Consider the following 23412-nt stretch of genomic DNA (forward strand, 5'->3'; position numbering starts at 1 on the left):
CCACAAGCATCGTACAAACTCCTGACGACAAGCAGTCATGAAAATCTCAGATTGTAGATCGGCAAACACAAGGAAATTCGTCTAATTAAGATGGTCAACGAAAATAGATATGAGATCAATCCTGGACGTATCGTGGCTCGATGCGGAAATCGCCTAAAGCGTTTCCCCGGTGAGCATTGATTGCTTTCGGAAATTCCCGACTTCTACTACGAGTCGACCACAGCGCGCTTTGGCCCGAAACGCATCAATTTTCGTCCGCCAAAGCTTTTGGCTTACTTTTGTCCTCGCATTTCGAAATTTTGTCGTATACTAATGACTGTATTTCTCTATGAAATTTTACAAAGTGCTACCAACGTTGTTGAAGTGGAGCGATTATTTATCACTATGCTTGTTCGCAATAAACGAACAACTATTTTCGACGCGCGCTGCCGCAATCGAAAGAACGAAAGGATTTTAATTGCGGCGGCGGCGAGTTTTCAGTAAAATTTAATAACAATTACGCGATTCGAACCTTGAAATTCCTTGGCCGACTTTAACGAGCACTTAAAACGAGGCTATAAAATACGTGTGTTAGCAGTACGTGTACCTCGAAAAAAATTTAAGCTTTTTCGTTAAGCGGGATAAGTTGTATGCACAAGAATTTTCGTCCCACCTGAGCTTGACGGGAGAGAGTGAAAAAAAAAAAAAAACGAGCGGCGAACGTCACTCTCTGATGCAACTGCGTAGCGTCGGGACGTCGCTCGGTCGATGCCAAGGCCAAGGTCGAGCACTCACTGACGCGTTCGCTTGCAAGCGCCGAGCAACGAAGAGGAGCAAAGAGAATCGAACTCGAGGAGCTTTTGGCTTTCTTGGCACGCTACCGGAGCTTCCGCGTCGGATGCTTTCTCGATATGATGAACTTTATTGCAATGAGCCGTTTGCCAGATTTTCTCGCACTTTTTTTGTTTATTTTCGCGGCTCGCGCTAGGATCAGTTTGTAAACTCTCGGGGCACTTTTGACGTGACGCTTCGTTTCAGATGGCTTATTAGTTGCCGGAAAGTTTCCGGAAAACGTTTTCATTGATAGATGAAGACAGATTCTTTTCGTAAAAGCAATTCATTTACTTACTCATACAGTAAGTTTCATACACGCCAGAATGTTAATTCCACAGATGTAATTATTATTTTTTAACAATAAAATATTCGGTTTCATCGACTATTTACATATTTATAATACGTAGAAAAATGCAAAAAAAATCCATCAACGATTTAACAACACACTAACAGTTATTTCGCTTTCTTTCCTTTGGGCACCGATCGCTTTCCTCTTGAAGGTTTGCCACCGCGACTCTTCTTTCCACGACCCTTCGTTTTTTCCTTGGCTTTCTGTGCTCTTAAATCCTTTTTCATTCGTGGATCTACGATCTTGTATCGACCTTTCACACCAGCAGGTCGTGCTGATCGCTTTTGTGCCATGTGTTTCTTTGCAACCACATATGTCACCTCTTTCTTAGGCTCTTTCGTCGCCTTTTTGTACAACCTGTAACGAAATAAATTGCATTCGCATATATAATTCATATTGCTAGTAGTTCTAGGTACAAATTATGAATACATACGCTTTAACTTGTCTAGCTTTTTCTCTATCACTAATCTCGGTATTGTCCATTACCGCCTCTACCTTCTTCTTTGCTCGTTCAAGTTTACGAAGTGCACGTTGCTTCTTTCTCGCCTTTGCTTCCATTACCTTCTTGATAGGTCTGACATTTATATCTTGTACTCGTTTTTTATAATCGTCTACCAATTCCTTCGGTACCGGAACATCTTTCTTCATGTGCTTTTTCTCATCCTCGACAAACCAATCTGGCAGATTATTATCGTTGAAGGCGTATCTATTCCATGCTCCATCAACTATATCTCTGCGTAATTTTTTACTTTGGATTAACATGGATCCAAGAGCCAGGTCTCCTTCTGTCAACTTTCGTTTCCCTTTTAACTTGGTCGCTAAAAATATAAAATTTTGAAAAATTAATAGAATTTTTATATTTGTATTCATAAATATAAATCACTCAGTTAAGTTTCAAAGCTTACGTTTGTCGGCAGATACCACTTCAAATCCATCTTTGCCTCCAATTTTTTTTGCTTTTTTCTCTGGCCTCATAACTTCATTTACGTTGTAATCTGAATCATAATCAGAATCTTTATCATCATTGTCTTCTGTACCACTGTCGTCATTGTCATCATCTTCCTTATTTTTAGTTTTCCTTTTTTTTGTGACTTTATCGTTATCGCCAATAATTATACCACCTTTCTTCTTATGTACTTCAATCATTTTATCTATTTCAATGTTGTCTAGTCTTTCATCTTCTATATCTTTGAATATATCTCTATCGAAAAATAATTCTGCTTTTGCTAATTTCTTCGATTTCTTATCTCTATGATCCAAATCCGTTATTAATGGGTTTTTCTCATCATCATCATCATCATCATCTTCATCATCAGCTTCTTTCACATCTTTGAAACTAACTCTTTTTGTAGATTTCGTTGGCTTTTCATCTTCATCCTCTCCAGCATCACTCAATGCTAAGCCAGACTTAACACTTTCATTGTCATCTTCAGATTCAAATTCTAATTCACTATCCTCATTTTTATAAAAAAGGCCTTTGCTGTCTAAATGACCATTGTCCTTTTCATATCTTACAACTTTTGGTTTTATCAGGTCCTCTTCTTCATCACTTTCAGCAACAATATCTGGACTTTGATCTGTTATTCGCTGCAAATCCTTAATATTTTTGATTTGTTTTAAGCTGAACATATCGTCAGATTCTAATGTTGGTCCTTCATCTCCTTTATTGATCATTTTAAGATTTAATTTCTGATGTATTTTTTGTTTTTCCTTATTTTCACGTTTCTTTTTTCTTTTTAATTCCCGAATCTCTTCTTGTTTCAACTTTTTAATTTCCTCTTCAATTTGCTCATCCTCTAAATCTTCTTGTTCTTCTAAAGACAATGGTTTTTCGTTAACTTTTTCCTCTGACTCTCCTTTTTTCTCATCCTTATTACAAAATTCATCTTTTAACACCTTCCACCAATTCATAAGTAAGCGGAAGTCCTTTTTACCTAAAACTTTGATATCTTTGCAACACTCAATAACTTCTTTGGTGGTCTTTTTATGATTTAGCACTCTGTCATCATCAATAACAATTTCAGATGCATTTTGTAAACCCTCTACAGCACTTTCACTAGCTATAAAATCTTTAACTGATACTTTATGATATAATGTATAATCATTCTCTGGATAACCTAATGCTTTAGCTTTCTTTTGTTTTTCAGGGTTATAGACATTGAGTTTGTATTGTGGCTCCAAATCAATTTCAGCAAATACATGTTTTGGATCCAAAAATTTAGGATCCACTTTACTAGGAGCAATATAATTCTTACAAACTACAAAAATTTCAGCAGATTCATCGCGAGATGCATGAGGTTTTGTTGCGTGTACCTGGAATTCAAGATCAATATTATTTATACAACTTTAAATACAACTTTCAATTTAAATGTTACATTTACTCAATATTAAATATATGCATACCTTCTTGAACAACTGTTTAAAAACCCAAATTAATGGACTATAATCTTTGGATCTAAAAACTTTTGTTATAAACCAGCCTCCACGTCTCAAAAATTGTGTTGCTAACTTCAAAGCTGAAAGTGTCAAAGTAGCTTGTTGATACGCATCCAGTAACCAGTTTTGACCAACATTAGGAGCACCATCATTGAGTACAACATCTGCTTTCCAAGTTTTTAATTCCCTACTAAGATCTACTCTACATTTGTCTGTTGTGATGTCTCCTATGAAGCTAATACATCCTGGAACTGGTTTGATAGGATATAAATCCACACCAACAATTATAGAAGAAACAGGCATATTTTCATGGGCTACTTGCATCCATCCTCCTGGAGCTGCACAAAGGTCGATACATACTCTTGACTTTTGAAGGAACTCAAATTTCCGATTCAACTGAATCAACTTGAAAGCAGCACGAGACCTGTAGCCTAGATTATAAATAAATGATTAATAAAAAGTAAAATAAACAGAATAATTAAACAAGACATTAGATTAAAGTATTATTGGTTTTGACAGTTATCAATACTTACCAGTTTCTTTGGCAAGGTGATAATACTTATCTCGCCTCTGCTTTCCAATTTTGGTTTTCTTTCCCATTTTTGTATAACTAAATTCTTATTAACAATTATAAAATAAAATTATTTACACTGTCAACTTCGGCAGAGTACAAACACGTGTAGCAGCACACGTATAAAAGGTTATGTTTGGCTCTGTGTCCAATATCGCCGCCTATTAGAAACTATTTCAACCTCCAAAAAATCTAGGAAGTTATTTAGTTATTTTTCTGGCACATATTTGGTTTTTTTATTGCTAAAAAGTCACTATAAATACATTATTTTTATTTTTATATTATAAAGATCGCTTCTAAATTAAAAATAAATTTCATGTCATGCATTAACTTTGAATAGATGAACATGAAAGAAGGGAGTCTCCCCTACAGTCCTTTGATTTATATAGATAGTCGACAAAGTCAATAAAAAAGGGTGTCACGCAACTCGCAACAAGTTACGCGACTTTTTAGGGTCCCGCTATAGCGACAGCTTTTGGAAGGACTATTCTTAGGTTCTCAAAAAAATTAAAGAATGTTAGTAAAAATTTAATTGAAATACGGTGCGAGTACGTTGCAAAAATTGTGGCAAAAAGTATGAATGGCGAAATTCTTTGTAAAGAGTAAATTCGATTCGTTGTTAAAATGTTACCAATCAATCGTCCAATCAAATCTTGACAAAATTCAATCTACTACGGAGTAGACGATTTGGTTGGCCGACATTTTTCCACGTTTTTTAGTCGTAACGTTGGCGGTACTAGGTAGAGTAAAATCCAAAATGGCGTTAATCGCTAAAGGGAATAGCCGCAGTAATTTGTTTATTTTCTAAAAATATGTAGAATATCTACTTTTACATGTGCAAATGTGTAGTAAAAATTTACAAAGTTATGTTTTAAATATAATCCACTTATATTGAACATCATTTTCACCGATAGTACGAGTATTTTATATATGCAATATTTGTCAAATATGTTAGTTGCTAATAACATATATTTTATGTTTAGGAGAAGGATTCAATTATTGTTATGAGAATGCTGAAGTGCCGTATTATATGATTACTAGCCTAGTTTCAACAGTTTCAATAAATCAATAAAAAGTATGTCTGCACCACAGTCTGAAGCTCGACCAAGAGGAAGACCACCAAAATTAAAAACTGTTTGTACTTGGTGTGGTGAGACAAAGTTGCCACTGAAATATGTTTTGCCAACGCAACATGGCAAGAAAGAGTTCTGCTGTGAAACTTGCTTGGCAGAATTTCGCAAAGCATATGTCCGAGGAGCTTGTGTACAGTGTGATAACGTCATAAGAGGGACACCAGTTAGACTGGAACAAAAAAATGAACCTCCTAAAGATTTTTGTTCCTCGGTATGTTTAAATAAGAATCAAAGAAAAGAGGCTCAAGAAGATACCAAAAAGGTCAGTGATGAGCAGCCATCGTTAGCAAACTCACCAGTGCCAAACTCTAATAAACAAACAGTAGAATATTCAAATAAGCCAGTAAACGTTAATAATTCTGCCTCAACGTCGAGTGGAACTTTTCAATATGAGACTTATCCAACCTTTGACTGGAATTCATATCTTAAGGAAACCAATAGTATAGCTGCGCCAATCGAGTGTTTCAAACAACATCCTGAACCACCTGTTAATGAATTTCAAATAGGAATGAAACTGGAAGCATTGGATCCACGCAATGTTACATCAACTTGCATTGCCACAGTAGTAGGGATTCATGGGCCCAGACTCAAAATTAGATTAGATGGTTCAGATAACAAAAATGACTTTTGGCGTTTAGTAGATAGTAATGAAATTAATCCAATTGGTCATTGCGAAAAATCTGGTGGCATGTTGCAGCCTCCACTTGGTTTTCGCATGAATGCCTCTGGTTGGCCACAGTTTTTATTAAAGACTTTAAATGGAGCAGAAATGGCACCATCAAAAATTTTCAAACATGAACCTAAAAAACCTCGGAGTAATATGTTTGAAGTTGGACAAAAATTGGAAGCTGTTGATAAGAAAAATCCTCAACTTATATGCACAGCAACGATTGGAGCTGTAAAAGATGACATGATACATATAACTTTTGATGGATGGAAAGGTGCGTTTGATTATTGGTGTAGATATGATTCAAGAGACATTTTTCCTGTAGGATGGTGTTCAAAAAGTGGACATCCATTACAGCCACCTAGACAGAAAACAACAGGACCCAATCGCTTTAAATCTAGAACAAGTAATGTACTCCCAGTTATGGGTTTATCTGGAAGTGGCACTGGAAGAGAACCAGCTGTAGCATTAACAAGTCCAGCAGGTTCAAGTGCACCACCCCAACCGGCAACAGAGCCTGATACCAGTACAACTAGTAGTAAAACAATATCTATTGATAATATTAATTTTTATGTTAATCATAGCTGTTCGTGTGGTCCTTACTTTGACCCAAGAAAAATCAAAGCTTTACCAGCTCAGTTTGGTGGTCAACCTAAGTCAGTCATTAAGGATGTTTTTCAAGCATTTTTAATGGCAGCAATAAGCCCTAGACAAATATTAAGTTTATTTAAACGAGGCGAAGGTGAGAGTATTTCTTTGATAATTGAAAGTAAACCAACTACAGTTATATTACCTGTGTTTATGGAAGAAGATGATGTGTATGTGTATATGAAACGGCAACTAGAAGATTTATGTGCATGTGAGCATATGATATTCAGAAGGAAAGAAGTATGTAAAAAGTGCCCCGTTGAGCAACAAAATCATAATGTCAGAGAAGAACTGACTAACGGAACGGGAGAGAAAAGAAAGTGGTCTACTGATAAACAGGAGAGTACAGCAAGCATACAACAAACACAAGTACAAAAAACTACCGAGCCAACTGCAAGTCATCACACTGTATCTGAAGTTCCACCGGCAAAACAACAGAAGAAAGCTGAAACAGAGTTTCAAGCAGCGACTTCTACTACACAAAATGAGAATCCTATACAGCGAGTTCAGACAATAGAACCTGCTGAATGGACAATCGAAGATGTGATACAATACATAGCAATGACAGATCCAGCATTAGAACTACATGCTGATCTTTTCAGAAAACATGAAATTGATGGGAAGGCCTTGTTACTTTTAAATTCTGATATGATGATGAAGTACATGGGATTAAAACTTGGTCCAGCACTGAAAATCTGTAATTTGGTTACTCGTATCAAGGGTAGACGGCATTTTTCACTGTGATTATTTTATTCGCACAAAAAGCTGTAAATTTACATGCATCCGCATAGTTCTATGCATAGTACCATAATTTGTTTATTTTATTTGTTAAATTGTACCTATGTACCTCAGAGAAACATTTACAGTAAAAGTGACGACTACATATTAACGTTTTTTACGTGCTTAACAATAATTAAAAATATAAGCTTTATACTGTAGGTTTGTTATCAAATCTCGTAGGCAGAAAATTACGCCTAAATTATTATAAATTTCAAATCAGTTTTTGAATATTACATCTCGATAATATTCATGAAATGAAACTAATTGTCGAAGTAGATGTTAAACAAATAACTGAGATGTGATTTTCAATTTGTTTTACTGTATATGTTTCTTATTCTTATTAAAAATAGTTTTTAAAGTTATTGAATATAGTTCACTAACTTTCAAAACTCATTACAACTTAAATTTGTATATAAAGATCGTATACTTGTAAAATTCATTCAATTTTTTTTATTATTAGAACATATTGAAATGAATAATCTCAATGATTGAAAAACCGTGGAAATAGATGACACCGATTTTCACGTAATTTTCAAATTAAAAAGCAAAAAACAGAACGAATTCAAATTGAAATAAAAGTAAAAAGTAAACCACAATTGGTTTTTGCAAACAGTTGATTGTGAGCCTAACTTTGGGAATGGAAAAAAATGTAGTAATGATACATTACTCAGTCTCACTCCAAAGAAGTTTCGATTGTGTTGATAATATTTCAATTTTTTTAAAAGACAATAGCCAATAGCCATGAGAGAAACCACATGATATTTAATGCAGTAAGAATTAGAATAGAAATTTTTTATAGCTGAAATTTTTCAATTTTAAAGAAAGTTATTTATTGTTTTTTATTTGAAATGATTGCAGTTTGCTATATGCATGTTCTAATCTTACTTTGTAAAAATATCAACTGTGATTCTTAAAATTTTAAGATGGCTCAGGAGATTGGCTGAAAAAATCTTGTAATTATTGTAAAATGATGTGACATGATTAAAAATTAATCATTTACTAATTTAGAGGAAAGGTAATGTTAAATGAACATTATTTTGTGCGTTGTATACTAAGTTAGATTTAATGAACTTTGTCTATTTACTTTGTTTAATCTGTAGTATAGATATAAAATGTCGACTTCTATAAAACAAAAAAAGTTAAAAAAAAAATAGTTGTGAAACAGCTTCCCCTTGAGTTCTGTCTACCACAAATATTAAAAATAAAAGCCTAAAAAATTTATTCACGTGAATATCGTACTATCATGCGTAATAAATTCCATTTGTAATAAATGATTATCGTATAATTTATTACATCAAAACCCTATAAACACGAGCCTTGCATAACTTTGTTTCATTTTTTTTTATTTTTAAAGTATTAATGATCGAATACCATTCTATTATTATAGAGCTTTTATTATCATTGAATTAATTAATTTTTTATGTAATTCACAAATGCTACGCTAAAAATTTTCAGATTAATAAAGTGTTATACAAAAATAATGGTATAAATGATGAGTTTAAACGAACGAAAAGGAAGCGCCACTTCACCTTTCGTCTCGCGGTCTCGGGCATTTCGCTGGAACGATGGAAGCGCCAAAGCCAAGCAGAACAAGCTTCCCAGATAACACAGGGGGCCTATTCTGAAAAAAAATTTTGTGGTAAATCAGTTTGTCACTTCAGTTTACCACAGAATTAATCACTTTAGATGTGATAAATGCTTATGACATGTGCTAAAATTTTTTTTCAGAATAGGCCCCGTGCTAACATTTTTTTTCAGAATAGGCCCCCAGCGTGCTGTCATAATGCAAGCATAGTGCGAGCACGAAAAGCTACGCAAGCCATGCCGTCAGAATGCAGGCATAATGCTGTCATTTTGCCGCCCCGCGAAATATAATTTCAAATGAAAGCATATTGTACGCATTATGAAAGTACGGCGTGCATTGAATTGAAATAAAATAAATTTATATTATTTTGTATTTGAGATGCAATAAACATTTTTTAGCAGTAATTTTAGATATTTTTTATTTATTTATACAATAAATTAATTATACATATTAAGATATCTTAAAATTTATATACGCACATATGCATGCGCATGATCCAGATCGTCTTTTGTTAATATCGGTTATTCGATTTGCGAAGTCCGCCCTTGTGTTGCGTGTGCTGCAGCGAAATTCTGATTCCAGTTCTCTTCAATATAATTATTAGTGCCTGCTAGTGAAATAATTATTAGCAAAATAAAAATTGATAATATTGGACAAAGAAATGATCGTTGTGCTACTGGTTGCTGGAATTGGTGAAGATATTTTCAAGGTGAGTTCATTTTTATTATAATATAATTATTATTTATTTAATTTAAATGTCATTATTTAATATTGTAGGAAATACTAGTATTTAATAGTAATGAAACTAGTATGAACTGTAAAAGATATCTTACCGATGCTTAATTCATGAGAATATAATTTAATATAATCTAATTTCATTGCAAGACCATGTCATGAAATTAACATTCTCATGATTTCAACATCGAATAAAATCTCTTTTATATTTTCATATCAGTTTTTCATATAAGTAGCAAAAGTTTGGAAATAAACACCATTTCCGCAACATTGCGACTGCAATGTTGAAAATTTTCAGTTTTTGACATTTGCAAATAATACAAAACAGCTTTCCATGAGGCTCGTGCGGGAGTATGATTAAAAATCATGGGAATATGATTTTGAAAAAAAATAATTAAATAAATGAAATGAATGTTTTAATAATTTGTAAAATATATTGTCATTATTAATCATTGTAGGTGATATCTTGATTACTATGAAAAACACAAATTATTTTTGCGGTTGTAAATTTTTATTTACAAATAACAGGCAACGTCATCTTTGTAAACATAAATAAAAATTATTCATTTGCTCTTTCGCCCGTCTTAATAATATACTAATGATACTAAACTAGGACGATGTACTTCGAAATTCAAGGCTCATATGCATATCAGTACGTTTGCAGCTGCGTCCATGAACAACAGATAATTGATATTTGTATTACTTTTGTGGATGTATAAAACCATTTCAAGATATTCAATTGTTATATCGTGGCTCAAAAGGCTTCTAACAATTTTATGCTGCAATGTCAGCAATTTATTGAAAGGAACTGCTATTATCTATCATCTTTCATAAATGATAGTTAGAGTTGACTACTACTGGGGTAATGTTTGCTTATATAAAAATATTAGATAATTAAAATATCGCTATCTAATGAAAATAAGGAAGAAAACAAAAGTTAAATTAAAATTTAATTCAAAAATGTATTTATTTTGAATGTTATTTTCGGGTAATTTCATAAATTAATGGTATTTAAATGTTTTATAAGAAGCTTTCCATAACTGATAACACTTTTAAATACAACACCTCCTTAGCATTATTCGCCCATATAAAATCAGTATGACTAAACAACGGATCTGGTATTCTGTAGCTCAAAACTTTCTTTGGTAATAAATCATATACAGTTTTGACATCCTATAAGGAATAACACTTTCTACACTGTGCAAAAGTTGTACAAGTTAATTAATGCAAAATTATTTACTTACTCTGGGGTGTACTAGTAAATCATTATCAGACCAAAATAAACCGACTGGTATGTTGACCTTCGTGAGGTCGTATTCAGGTGGTTCAGAGCTGTTGTATTTAATTTTATTACCAACCGCTTTGTAATTGTACTTTTGAAATTTTTTAAATTTGGAAAATTGGTAAAAGTGTAAAACAGTCTTCGCAGAAGTTCCAGCGGGAGTGTGGCTGAAAATTAGAGGAATAAGATTCTACAAAAAAAGATAAGATATATATTACTTATCCGACGTAATAATTTTTTTTTATTATTTATAAAACTGAGTACTGACCAAATCAAATTGAGCTAGGTTACGACCGCAAATTGTGAAAAACAATTGTAAACACAGATTGTTTTCTGATAAGGCGTTGCAGTAATATCTTATAAAAGTTCTTGTCAAAAAACTTTGTGGTAACAATTCAAAAAGTTTTAATTTACTAATAAGTTTCTGTAAATTTTTAAATAATTATCAATTCTAATCAATCTATACATTAATTTGTATGTTATACCTCGAAGTCAAATGGTCCATCTAATATTACATGTAACGGAGATGTCCAGAATTTCCAAAGAATTGCTGGACCAAAGCAAAATAAAGCTTTGATTTTTTTAGCCATATCTGGTCTTTCGATAGCCATAATATGTGACATTGTTGTTCCCATTGAATGTCCGACGTAAAATATACTGTCGTTTTTCAAACTCGTAATGTACGTTATAATGGCAGGCAAATCGTAAATTCCCATCTCGTGAAAACTAAATTCATAGTAAATTCAACTTTAATATATATTTATGAATTATACAATTACTTGCCTGAAATTCCAGAATCTAGGGTTCGATGGATTAAGCCTTACGTGACGCCTGGAATATGTATTACCTCGTGCATTGCCAATCCAAACATCATATCCGCGATCAGCTAAGATGAATGCTATTTGAATAAGAAAGAAAAATGAGCTTAATTTTTGAATTTCAAAAGATAATATAATTCTAAACTTTCACAAGGAATTAGATTACCGAAAGACTTGTTCTTTCCCATAACAATCCAATCGAAAGAATTCGAAAACAGTCCGTGCTGTAGAAATATTGCGGGAGCACCTAATTTTCCAGGTATTCGGTGCATAGTTAATATGTAGCCATCTTCGGTAATTACAGTATGTTCTTCTGCTTTATAACCTTCTTCACGAATTTTATCAGACTTAAATAAAGGTATATCACAATCAAAAATATTTAAAAATACTATTTTTTTATATGCATATTTTCATTTAAAACAATAGATTTCCGGAAAGCAAAATCCATTGTAACTAATCTTACCGGTGTCATTTTAAATAACTGCGACGACAATGGTTTCTCACAAGCAATATTTGCAATAAAAAATATATGTAAAATAACAAACTTAGAAAAGTTATGAATCATTTTGTAACACCGTGTTAATTGTAATCTTTTATTTGAAATGGTTGCTTCACAAATTTCCGCACGCCTTGATCTTGTAACTATTATAGTATAAGAGATCTTTTCTGTATAGTTAACAAGAACATACTATTGATGGCACACGTGTAGTCAGATGTTTTAACCATATAGTTTCATCGCACTTGACTTTTTGCTAATCAGGTATCAAATATCCTTTATAAAATCATAGTCATACACAAGGTTCACACTCATTTTTAATTGAATGAAGCAATATATCTTACATTCAGTATCATTTACAAATCACTTTTATGTATTTAGCAATGCTATTTTCTAATTTTAAATAATGTGACTATTCGATTTATTCTTGAACGTTGATTTAAAGTCATTGTAAGCACTAACGTGTCATTTGATTTTTTTCCTCATCGTAAATTTTTATTAACCCATTAAGGCCCAGGCCAAACCTGGGAAAGATAGCGCCAAACTAACTATGCCAATCGTAGCTAAATCGTAAAAAAAAATACCCGTGTTTTTTCTTTTGCCATTTTCAATTGTTTATAAAAAATTATTTAAACAAATTATCAAAAAGTTATTATTTTCAAAAAACTGATAGCGGCAATCGATTCTACGGGAAAAAACATGAAAGAAATGTATATAACGTTTTTTTGTCAGACGTCAATTTGTTTAAGAAAATAGGACAGAAAGCTTTGAATTTTCACAAATTGTACATTTGGAAATTTGACTAACATAGTAATTGTTGGGTTACGAAGTTGCAAAGAGTTTGCAAAATTTTTTTTCTATTGAAACCGTGTTAGAGATCACGTTTGAGTGGCGGGCTAACGGTTTTATGTAATATTATGGATTCAGTCTTCATTACAAAAGTTTTTAGTATATTTGGACATTTCTAGTACATTTATTTTACAGTTATTTGTTTTTGGAACAAATTGACATTTGACAAAAAAACGTTATATACATTTCTTTCATGTTTTTTCCCGTAGAATCGATTGCCGCTATCAGTTTTTAAAAAATAATACCTTTTTGATAATTTGTTTAAATAATTTCTTATAAACAATTGCAAACGGCAAAAGAAAAAACAGGGGTATTTTTTTTTCGATTTAGCTACGATTGGCATAGTTAGTTTGGCGCTATCGGCAATAGATTTTGCTTGGGATTTGGCGTATACACATGTACCTGACAGACTTGCAATTGTTTATAGCCGTTTTACACTAACAAATTGACGTCTGACAAAAAAACGTTATATACATTTCTTTCATGTTTTTTCCCGAAGAATCGATTTCCGCTATCAGTTTTTTGAAAATAATAACTTTTTGATAATTTGTTTAAATAATTTTTTATAAACAATTGAAAATGGCAAAAGAAAAAACACGGGTATTTTTTTTTTTCGATTTAGCTACGATTGGCATAGTTATTTTGGCGCTATCTTTCCCAGGTTTGGCATGGGCCTTAACGGGTTAATCGATCATCAATGAAATTAAGATTTTTTAATTATTATTATTTATATTGCTAGATATACTTTGTTTCCTTGTTACAATCTTCAAGACGGGTGCTGAGATCAATGCAACAACGTCCATGTAGACTTTTTCTCATATTAACTTTAATCACATGCGTGATTAAAGCAAAAAGAGGGAGATAACTCGAACTTCATCGAAATAAGACGAAAACATAAAAGCTCGAAGCTTTCTGAAACTTCTCGAATAATAAAACTTCTAAGTATGCAATCCTTATTACAGAAAATAGATGCATTATAAACGAATGTATAATGGCGAGAGTCAAAGATCTACTCTGCTCAACTAACGAAAATTCCTAATATTTATTATTGTCTAACAGTAAACACAATTTTCGAATCTTTTATCGAACTATGCATGAATATTTCATTTTGTTGTTTATCCTGCTTTTTTACTGGCTTAATTGTAGTTTAGCTGAATAAAACAGTAATAATCACGGTATAAATCAGTTTTTATTGGCAATAAGAAGAAGGCGATTGCAAATGAACAAACTGTTTACATAAATAGCGTTCTTTCAATGAGATGTTACGTGTATACACCACCAATGATGCGGCATCGACTTCTCACATAAAATCCACCTGAGAAAACGATGGAGATTGTATTCTGTAGCTCAAAGCTTTTCTTAGTATAGTACTGTAAAAAGTAAAAGTACATTTTCGAATAACATTTTACAAAATCTCAGTTAAATTTATAATACGTTTAAATATGTATCTTTCCAATTATTTAATTATATAATTAAAAATAGCGGTGCTTCAGTCTATTAAGACGTCGAATACAAGTTTGAACAATCGTCATACCTGTGTTGTTATGATTAAAGCTTGCAAGACAGTTATGAATTACAATCATTATTTTTACTTCTTTAAGACAGTTTCGTTTTTGTGAAAACTTTCGTGGCTGATTTTTGATGCATAAGGTATGAAGAAAAATTCAAAAGGTAGAACGTTTCTTTATGTCCATTCACATACATGAATGTGTGTGCGTACACGTTTACGTGTGCATATTTGTATCCATGTGTTATCTGTCAATTACGACGCTGTTTGCATAAATATCTCCAAATTATTTGTAAGTTCTTGCAAATTAATATAATGATTTATTTCGTAAAAAATTACTAAGGACCATTTTTAGATTAAACCAAGTATTCAAATAGTAAATCAATTTTTTGTCCTGCTGTTTTTATCAATTTCCTTCCACAAAGTTACCTAGATAAGAACGATTTTATATATTTTTTAATACCATTTACGAGGTCGTCATAAATTGTCTTTATTATTATAACAAAAATTGTTAGTTTCATATATGTTCACGTCACTTTGTAAAAAATTTACTATTTCTGCATAATTTCAATCAAAATTTTTGAAATATCTTTGACGGACCAAATGTATTTACATTTCTCAAAAATCACTTGTATAAAAAAACTCCATACTTACTATTACTACTTTTATTAAAACAAATCGGTAAATTACTTATAATTTTAGAACAACGATTTCTTATTGCAAATAATTTTGAAATTTTATAGTTCCTAATTGCACAATCACTAGTTTTTCATGGTCAATAAAAGTTATAAGTAAAACAATGTTGCCGCGTCTATTGTCCACAACTATGAAAATTGTTGAAAATGAATGATAAATCATACTTGGAACGTTCAAGACTTTGTTGTATGTGACTTGGTTACCAATCGGTCCATAATCTATCAATTTCATCTGGGCGCAAAAAGTAACACACTGTTTTCACAAATATTCCTACTGGTATATAAGTATTATAGGAGTAAAAGAGTCTAACTGATTGTAATCTGATAAATGCCATAGATGCCTATTCAAAAAGTATCATATTATATTTTAAATATACAAACGCAATTCAGATGGAAACTTTTTATTGATATACGTTCTTTACATTGTACATTACATTAATTGTAAGAAATAATAAAAATTTGATATAATCGTAAAACAATGCACGATTCAATTATAAGTTACTTTCTTTTGATTATAATTGTTATCGATCAACTCTACTTCAACAAATTAGACTTTTATTTACAGAACTACACTATGTAAATATATGCGTATCTCTCAGCAATAAGTTAATACATAAAAATGATTCGATGTTTAATTTAGTTCTCTTCAGTCCAAAACATCTACGTTGATTTTTGTACAGATAAATTGTCATTTTAAAACGGAAATCTCATGTCTCGATGAATTTCCATAAACGATAGTAACTTCGAATAAAGAAGTTTTGGCGCATCTGTGGCCCACATATAATCAATATGACCAAATTCTATATTTTTTACTCTATAATTAAGAACTTTTCGTGGAATGGACTCATAGAACCTTTTCACATCCTGCAATTTATTATAAATATTTATAATTTTAAATAACACGCAATTAAATTGATAAATAACTTTCGTGAGTATTAACGGTATTCAACATAATAAAGAATTAATTTACCAAAGGATGCGAAAAATAATCGTTATCTGACCAGAAGATCCCAATGGGCACTTGAATTTTTGATAGATCATACTCTGGTGGCTCTGTACTATTATAAATTAGCATATTTTGCTCTGCCCCATAGTTATAGTACTGAAATCTTCCAGAGTCATGGTTTTGAAGGTAGTGATAAAAAGATTTCATAGACGTTCCCGCAGGAGTATGACTCAATATAATTGGCAAAAGTGTCTGTAGAATGTTATTCATTTCGTTTATTGAAATAATTAATTTTATCCGATAAAGCATTATCATTTGAGTATCTTCTTATACAATCAGTCAAAAGTAATAACCGGACATTATTCACTGTTCGATCGACTATGTTGATATGTTGAAAACCTTGCAAAAATTACTTCGTTTCTAATAATATCATTCCAATGATATCGCGAATTTTTGTAGTTGGTCTCATAATTTGTGATTATTTAAGAAGAAAAAATATATAAATATTTTTACAATTACATTGATCAGATTCATATTCCAAGAAACTGGTAAAATGTACTTACGTCATTGAATTGTTGAGAGCTGCGACCACACAGAGTGTAAATAAATTCAAGACAAAGATTACTTTTGTTCAACTTAATGGTGCATATATATTTATTGACTAATCTCGTAAAGTAACTTTGAGGTAGTAGTTGATTTATTCCAAGAAATTGATTAAAGGACTAGAAGTTAAAAGAAATAAATCCACTATTTTACACGAAAGGAATTCAGATGGATGTTCAGAAAGCTCACCTCCATATTGTAAACAGAAGAAGCCAGATATCTTATAGGAGTTTGAATATTAGTCGTAAATGCTACAGGAGCAAAGCTGAACATGGCTTTTATTTTAAGTGCAATATCAGGTCTCTGAATAGCCATGACGTAAAACATTGTCGTCCCCATTGAATGACCGATGTAAGTTATCGAATCGTTCTTCAAATTTGCAATGTACGTCAATTCAGCTGGTAAATCGTATAAACCCATCTCATGCCAACTGAAAAGAATTATTAAAAAATGTATGCTTTCCACGGATAAGATTGAAATACCACAGTATCTGACTAAGGCAGGAATGTAAATTCTGGTTTCGTATGAGGTTTACGTCCATGCAAAGCGAGAGTAGAAAGGCACACGAGAGAAGAATCTCTTCCCTGGACATGTTAGGTACGGTATTTTTCAAAACAACAGTCAGCGCGAATTTAAGCGTATGTCTTTCTCCGAGTATGCGGCAAAGTCGTACTTTAAGCCCTCGGCGTATCAAAATAATATTAAATTTTTACCTGAAATCCCAAAAACGAGGATCCGACGAATCGAGGCTAATATGATGTTTCGAATAAGTATTTCCTCTTGCATTTCCCAACCACACGTCATAGCCATAATCAGCTAAGATAAAGGCTTAAACAAACATATAAATCATGTACCGTCTCATATACTTTTCCTAGCATCTTCATACTAACTAAATATTGAATTACCAAGCCCTTTTTCTCTGCCACTAATGACCCAATCAAACGAATTGGACAGCATTCCATGTTGTATAAAAACAGTTGGATCTCCTGACTTTCCGGGGATTCGGTGCATCGTCAAAAAATATCCGTCTTCCGTCAAAACAGTATGCTCTTCAACTGGGTAACCTTCTTTTCTTATCATTTCTGGCTGCAAATAAGAAATATCAACGAAATGGTAGTCTATCACATATCATAGGTGTTAGCTTACTGTAGTTATATCCAAATCGAAACTTGTACTTTCTGAAAAATCATAGTACAGGGGTAAAGCACTCATCAGTGCCATAGCAACACAAGTTGAGGTTAAAGCCTTCATGTTTGCAATGAATATACAGTTAAGGTTTTATTAGCAGACTGAGACAAATAATTAATTTTGCATGATAGCTCTGAATAATTGTTATCTGCCTCTGACCCTGTACTAGACGATTTATCACAATTGTTATCAACTTTTTTTCGGGATATGCGTCTTGCAATGAGATAAATGACTTTAAGTAATCTTACTGTAATATCTTGCGATTATTATAGGATTTGCATTTTAAATATTATCGATGAGTGGCATTTGACACAGAAATCAATTGATCTGTATTGAATATTATCATTCAAATATTGATATCTTTTTCCAATGTTTTTATATTTCTTTAATAACTGTCAATGAATTGGAAGAATTTTATTTTCGCATGCTATATCGTTCAATTTGTTTTTATGAAGCCATTACTTCTAGGTCGATGATGCTTCGACATAACATCTTGCACGGCTTATCCTTAGTTTGCACGTATTACGCGCTACTAACTTGAGTGTCAAAATAAGTGAAAATTGGTCGTCTTTCTTAGACTGAAAAAGTCTAATGGGAAATGTAACTTGTGACATATTGCATATGCGTGATTTAATGCTGTTATATAATTCCTCATTTTTCTTGGCATCGTGGTAATAATGTTGAAATCTTTGAGAATGAAGTACTTGAAAGTAATGATTGGAACTTTTTATTGGCATGTCTGCCGTGATGTATGAAAGTATTTTGGCTACAGATATGTATCTAGAAATAATTAACTAAAATCGTAAATTGAAAAGCGTAAAATAAATTTATAATAAAACGCTTTTACAGAACCCAGCTTAATTACTTGCAAAATCAAAATGCCGATGATTCAAACTAATGATAAGTGATAAAATTCTAGCTCGGATTTTTTTCCACAACACTGTTAAGCACACGTACCACGAAATACTGTTCCGAGGAAACTAGATTTTTAATTGAGACTAAATATTTAATAAAGCGTTCTAAACTAAACAATGTTCACAATTGACTGATAATTTATTGAATTATAAGCTAACAAGTATTTCTAACGTATTCGGTCTACATTATTCGATTGACTAATTTATTTATCGAAATAAAATCTTATTATTTGTTGGTGCTCTTTAAAAATAATTTTATGAAGTCTCATCAAACACACTCACATGAATTGAAGAGAAAGAGAACCAATATAATACAGATTTCTTTTTGGGTTATTAAATTACACAAGTACTTAGCCATAATTTTTAAAGTTTAACCAAATTTATCTATCCCTGTAAGTTTTATATACAGCTACAAATAGATAAAATGTATCAGTACGTGGGAAACCTTTATTCTTGACGAATAAAAAGTTCAATAAACCTTGATATCATTCGTAGCGGGCTGGTTCCATAATCAACATAAGCCACTGGAGATAAAGCAAACGTCACCTTCGCTTTCAAGGCAATATAAGTTTTTTCGCTGATCGTCACGAAAAATGCAGTTGTACCCATGACATGTCCAATGTATATTATTTTTTGGTCTGTTATTTTTGTGACATATATAATCATAGCTTACAAATCGTAGATACCCATCTCATGCTAATTACAAAGTAAATTACAAAAAATAGCGTTGAAAATCTATTTAATTATTTAAAAAATTACTGTAATACTGGTTACCTAAAATCTAAAAATTCGAAAATAGTAATTTCATATTTAGTAAAGCAACGTGAGTTTTGCCCCGAAAATTTCCCAGCGAATTGTCATAGCCGACATCGATTAGTTTGGAGGCTGTAAAAATTATTGAAGATACAGTAAAAACAGGAAAAGAATTAAGATATTTCTAATAATCAAAACCTAACGCATTTTTTTGCCGATTATAAGCTAATCAAAGGAGCTAGTAACAAATCCATGTTGTAGAAAAATTGGTGAGCCCCTAGTTTTCTAGAAATTCTATACAATATCTTCAGTTAGATAACCTTTCAATGCAAATTGCGACTAAGCAATTTTCATTGATTTTAATAAGCGTTCAAACGTCTTTTACATAATCACTCAAGAAATAAAAAAACATTTACTATCGTTATGTTCATTTTCGGATCACGAAATTTCAACGATGCTTTGTAGCCGTTTACATATTCTGAGATTGTTGGGTTCCCCGCTATTTCTCCACTAAAATGCACAGTATCGCAATAGATTTAACTAATTATCACAGCAATCATGATAATATTAAAAATCGTCGAATGTTTTAACATGTTCCTAAACTTCAATAGATTTATAGACCATTTTTTTATTTCATTATTGAATCTACAAAATAAATTTTAATTCTTTAGTTTAACATTTTTCCAACAATAAATTGATCGTCTAATACCAGGGTGAAATTGACTCTGACTGTCTTAATATGTACAAATATTTCGTTGAGCAAATTTATGAATTGTTTAACGGATCGTACGTGCATATAATTTGAACTTTTGTATACTTCGAATCAAACAAACGTGCTTATTTTAAGATTTGCATAAGTCACGCTTATGGATATAAAGAAGTCTGTTTCGTAAATCATAAAAGTATTTTTATTTATATATGAGTGAGAAAGGGATAAATTATTCAAAGAAATATTATCTTTGATTTAAAACATGAACTTTAGAGTAGCTATTAATGAACAAAAATTTTCTGTAACTTAATTAAATGGATTGAAAATTTTGTTACAGTGTTTTTACATTACCAATGATCATATAATGCATATTTCTTTATTCATAAACTTATTTATTAATTTTTTTAAGTAATAAATTATAAGTACGCGTGACATAATTTGTTTTGTGTACAACCATTTTACTACCGCATTATTTTTAGAAATATTTTTCGCATCTTAATATTGGCGCGTGAATAATCAATATTATTGAAATTTGTATATAATAAGCTAGCAGAAGGATCTATTGAAAATTCCAAATTGTACAACGATTGGAGGGACTCCTGGTTCCCCGGGAATTCTGTCTAATATTAAAGTGTAACCGTCATCGGTTACAATTTTTTTTGCGCTGAGGAGAAATTGACTCTGACAGTCGTAATGGGAACAAAATATCAGTAGCCGGTTGTGACTGATTTCAATGCAATGACGTATTTTTTTACCTGATGAGATTTATTAAAGGATCCATTGAGATGATTCAATGTTATTCTGTACATTACTTTCGTTAATCTAATTTAATTATTTATTGATACAACACCTGCGTTCATAAGATATCAGACTCATTTTGTACAGGTTTTTATTTAATTTTTCTTCGAAGATTATTTTATTTAAGTCCTTATTTATAATTTTTGATAGCAGATAACAGTTTTTTGTACACTAACTTTGGTGCATCCATGGCGTATAAATAATCAAGATGATTAAATTTTGTGCTATTGACACGATAATATAGGATCGTATTCGGTAATTGTCCAAATAACCGCATGATATCCTGGAATATAAGAAAATATCATTAGTGCATTGTATCGAAGTATACGATGTCATTGTAGTTTGTGAAATTGAAAAATTTTCGTCATCACTTACTATAGGGTTTGCAAGTAGATCGCTATCAGACCAAATCAGTCCAACTGGAATCGTAATTTTTGAAACACGATAACTTCGAGGCTTAGTGCCGTTGTATAATTTCAAATTTTTCTCCGCACCGTAGTCGTAATGTACAAATTTGCCAGAGTTATATTCTTGAAAATAATGAATTAAAACTTTCAATGAAGTTCCGGCTGGAACGTGATACAAAATATCGGGAAGAAGCGACTAGAAATAACGAGTACTATTTATAGATGGAAAATATAAAGAAACTTCGTGATGAAAAAATGTTTTCGTAATGGCTGATATACGTACGTATTTAAATTGTTGGGGATTGAAGCCAAAAGCAGAGAAAAGTATTCTACTGCAATCTCTTTTTTGTGAAGTTGATGAATTACAGGCAAACTGAAGCGCCCTTTTCAAAGTAGGAGTTTGCGACAGAATTTCAGCTGTTCCATCGGCTTTCGCAAAAACCTACGACATTTCAAATTACTACGCAATCATTAAAAGTCGTCTGTATTCGATTAAACTATACCTCCATCAGTTGAGTATATGGTGCTAGTAGATGCAATGGACTTGTGCTATGATCAATATAAGCAATCGGAGATAAAGCAAACATCACCTTCACCTTTGAAGCCATATCATGTCTTTCACTGGCCATCACGAAAAATGCAGTTGTGCCCATGGAATGTCCGATGTATATTACTTTTTGGCCAGTTCTTTTCTTAACATATGTAATCATTGCTGGCAAATCGTAGATACCCATCTCATGCCAACTACAAACCAAATTACAAAAAATAGGATTTAAATTTTATTTAATTATTTAACAAAATTATATGATCATTGTTACCTAAAATTCCAAAATTCGGAAGTAGAAGTTCCATATTTGGTGTGACAACGCGAGTAAGTATTGCCCCGAAAATTTCCCAACCAAACATCATATCCGGCATTGGCTAGTTTAAAGGCTGCGAGAAAAGTTACGTATAATGAAAAGAGAAAAAACTAATATAATATTTAAAAAAATTATTACCTAAAGCATTTCTTTTGCCGCTTATAAGCCAATCGAAGGAGCTCCCAATGAGTCCATGTTGTAGGAAAACTGGAGCGGCCCCTTGTCTTCCGAAAATTCTATGCAATGTTAAGATGTATCCGTCTTCGGTTTTAATCACATGGTCTTCAGCTAGATAATCTTCCTTCAGCGCATATTGCGACTAGGGAATTTTCATAGGTTTTGTTAAGCGTTCAAACTTTTTTACGTGATCGCTCAAAAAATGAAAAAACTTACTGTAGTCATATACATTTTCGAATTACGAGTTTTCAACGGTGATTTGTAGCCATTTACACATTCCGAGATTGTTCGGTTGTCGGCTATTTTTCCAGAAAAATTCACAATTATGCAATCGACACGACTAATTATCGCACCAATGATAAAAATATTGAAAGTCGCGAAAAATATTAGCAGTCCCATGGTGCTTAGTGGTAGTTACGAATCAAATTGGATTTTATTACTAAAATTATAAACAAGTAGTCGAAATTGGCACAGATTACAGTAATTGTTTCTACATTAAAATAATGTTTTGCACTGATGAGAAATTAATTCCGCCGGTCTTAATGGGAACAAAATATCAGTAGCCGGTTGTGACTGATTCCAATGCAGTGACAAATTTATCAATTGTTTGATACAGGGTACGTGCGCATGTACCTCAATTTTCATATATTTGGACAAACAAACGTGCTCATATTAAATCGTGTACATATAATA

At 32.1% G+C, this 23412-nt stretch overlaps 4 protein-coding genes across 4 annotated transcripts; 1 reads left to right on the plus strand and 3 right to left on the minus strand.

The window, feature by feature from the left end:
* Positions 1-1026: 1026 nt before the first annotated feature.
* On the minus strand, positions 1027-4277 carry LOC131673287 (pre-rRNA 2'-O-ribose RNA methyltransferase FTSJ3). The gene is made up of 5 exons (XM_058951173.1): positions 4132-4277; positions 3566-4029; positions 2068-3475; positions 1596-1980; positions 1027-1519 (listed from the first exon to the last, which is right to left on the minus strand). Exons 1-5 carry the CDS (start codon positions 4196-4198, stop codon positions 1267-1269), a joined length of 2577 nt encoding a protein of 858 aa, XP_058807156.1. The 5' UTR covers positions 4199-4277; the 3' UTR covers positions 1027-1266.
* A 552-nt stretch (positions 4278-4829) lies between these two features.
* LOC131673265 (polycomb protein Scm) lies at positions 4830-9370 on the plus strand. Its single transcript, XM_058951138.1, has 2 exons — positions 4830-5082; positions 5153-9370. The coding sequence occupies exon 2, from the start codon at positions 5247-5249 to the stop codon at positions 7359-7361; it is 2115 nt and encodes a 704-aa protein (XP_058807121.1). The 5' UTR covers positions 4830-5082; positions 5153-5246; the 3' UTR covers positions 7362-9370.
* A 1323-nt stretch (positions 9371-10693) lies between these two features.
* Positions 10694-12733, minus strand: LOC131673282 (lipase 1-like). Its single transcript, XM_058951165.1, has 7 exons — positions 12281-12733; positions 11984-12164; positions 11783-11897; positions 11485-11725; positions 11268-11423; positions 10962-11189; positions 10694-10890 (listed from the first exon to the last, which is right to left on the minus strand). Exons 1-7 carry the CDS (start codon positions 12380-12382, stop codon positions 10738-10740), a joined length of 1176 nt encoding a protein of 391 aa, XP_058807148.1. The 5' UTR covers positions 12383-12733; the 3' UTR covers positions 10694-10737.
* A 3052-nt stretch (positions 12734-15785) lies between these two features.
* LOC131673273 (uncharacterized) lies at positions 15786-23182 on the minus strand. The gene is given in 14 exon segments (XM_058951148.1): positions 15786-16228; positions 16335-16562; positions 16874-17032; positions 17103-17343; positions 17627-17763; positions 17811-17999; positions 18060-18173; positions 21427-21558; positions 21651-21878; positions 21966-22124; positions 22186-22426; positions 22501-22615; positions 22681-22861; positions 22936-23182. Coding segments are annotated over 14 exon segments (2478 nt in total). The 5' UTR covers positions 23119-23182; the 3' UTR covers positions 15786-16057.
* Positions 23183-23412: the final 230 nt, after the last annotated feature.

This window comes from Phymastichus coffea, unplaced genomic scaffold (genome assembly GCF_024137745.1).
Source record: "Phymastichus coffea isolate CEN01 unplaced genomic scaffold, Cenicafe_Pcof_1.1 PCOF00171, whole genome shotgun sequence".
NCBI classification, from domain to species: Eukaryota; Metazoa; Arthropoda; class Insecta; order Hymenoptera; family Eulophidae; genus Phymastichus; species Phymastichus coffea.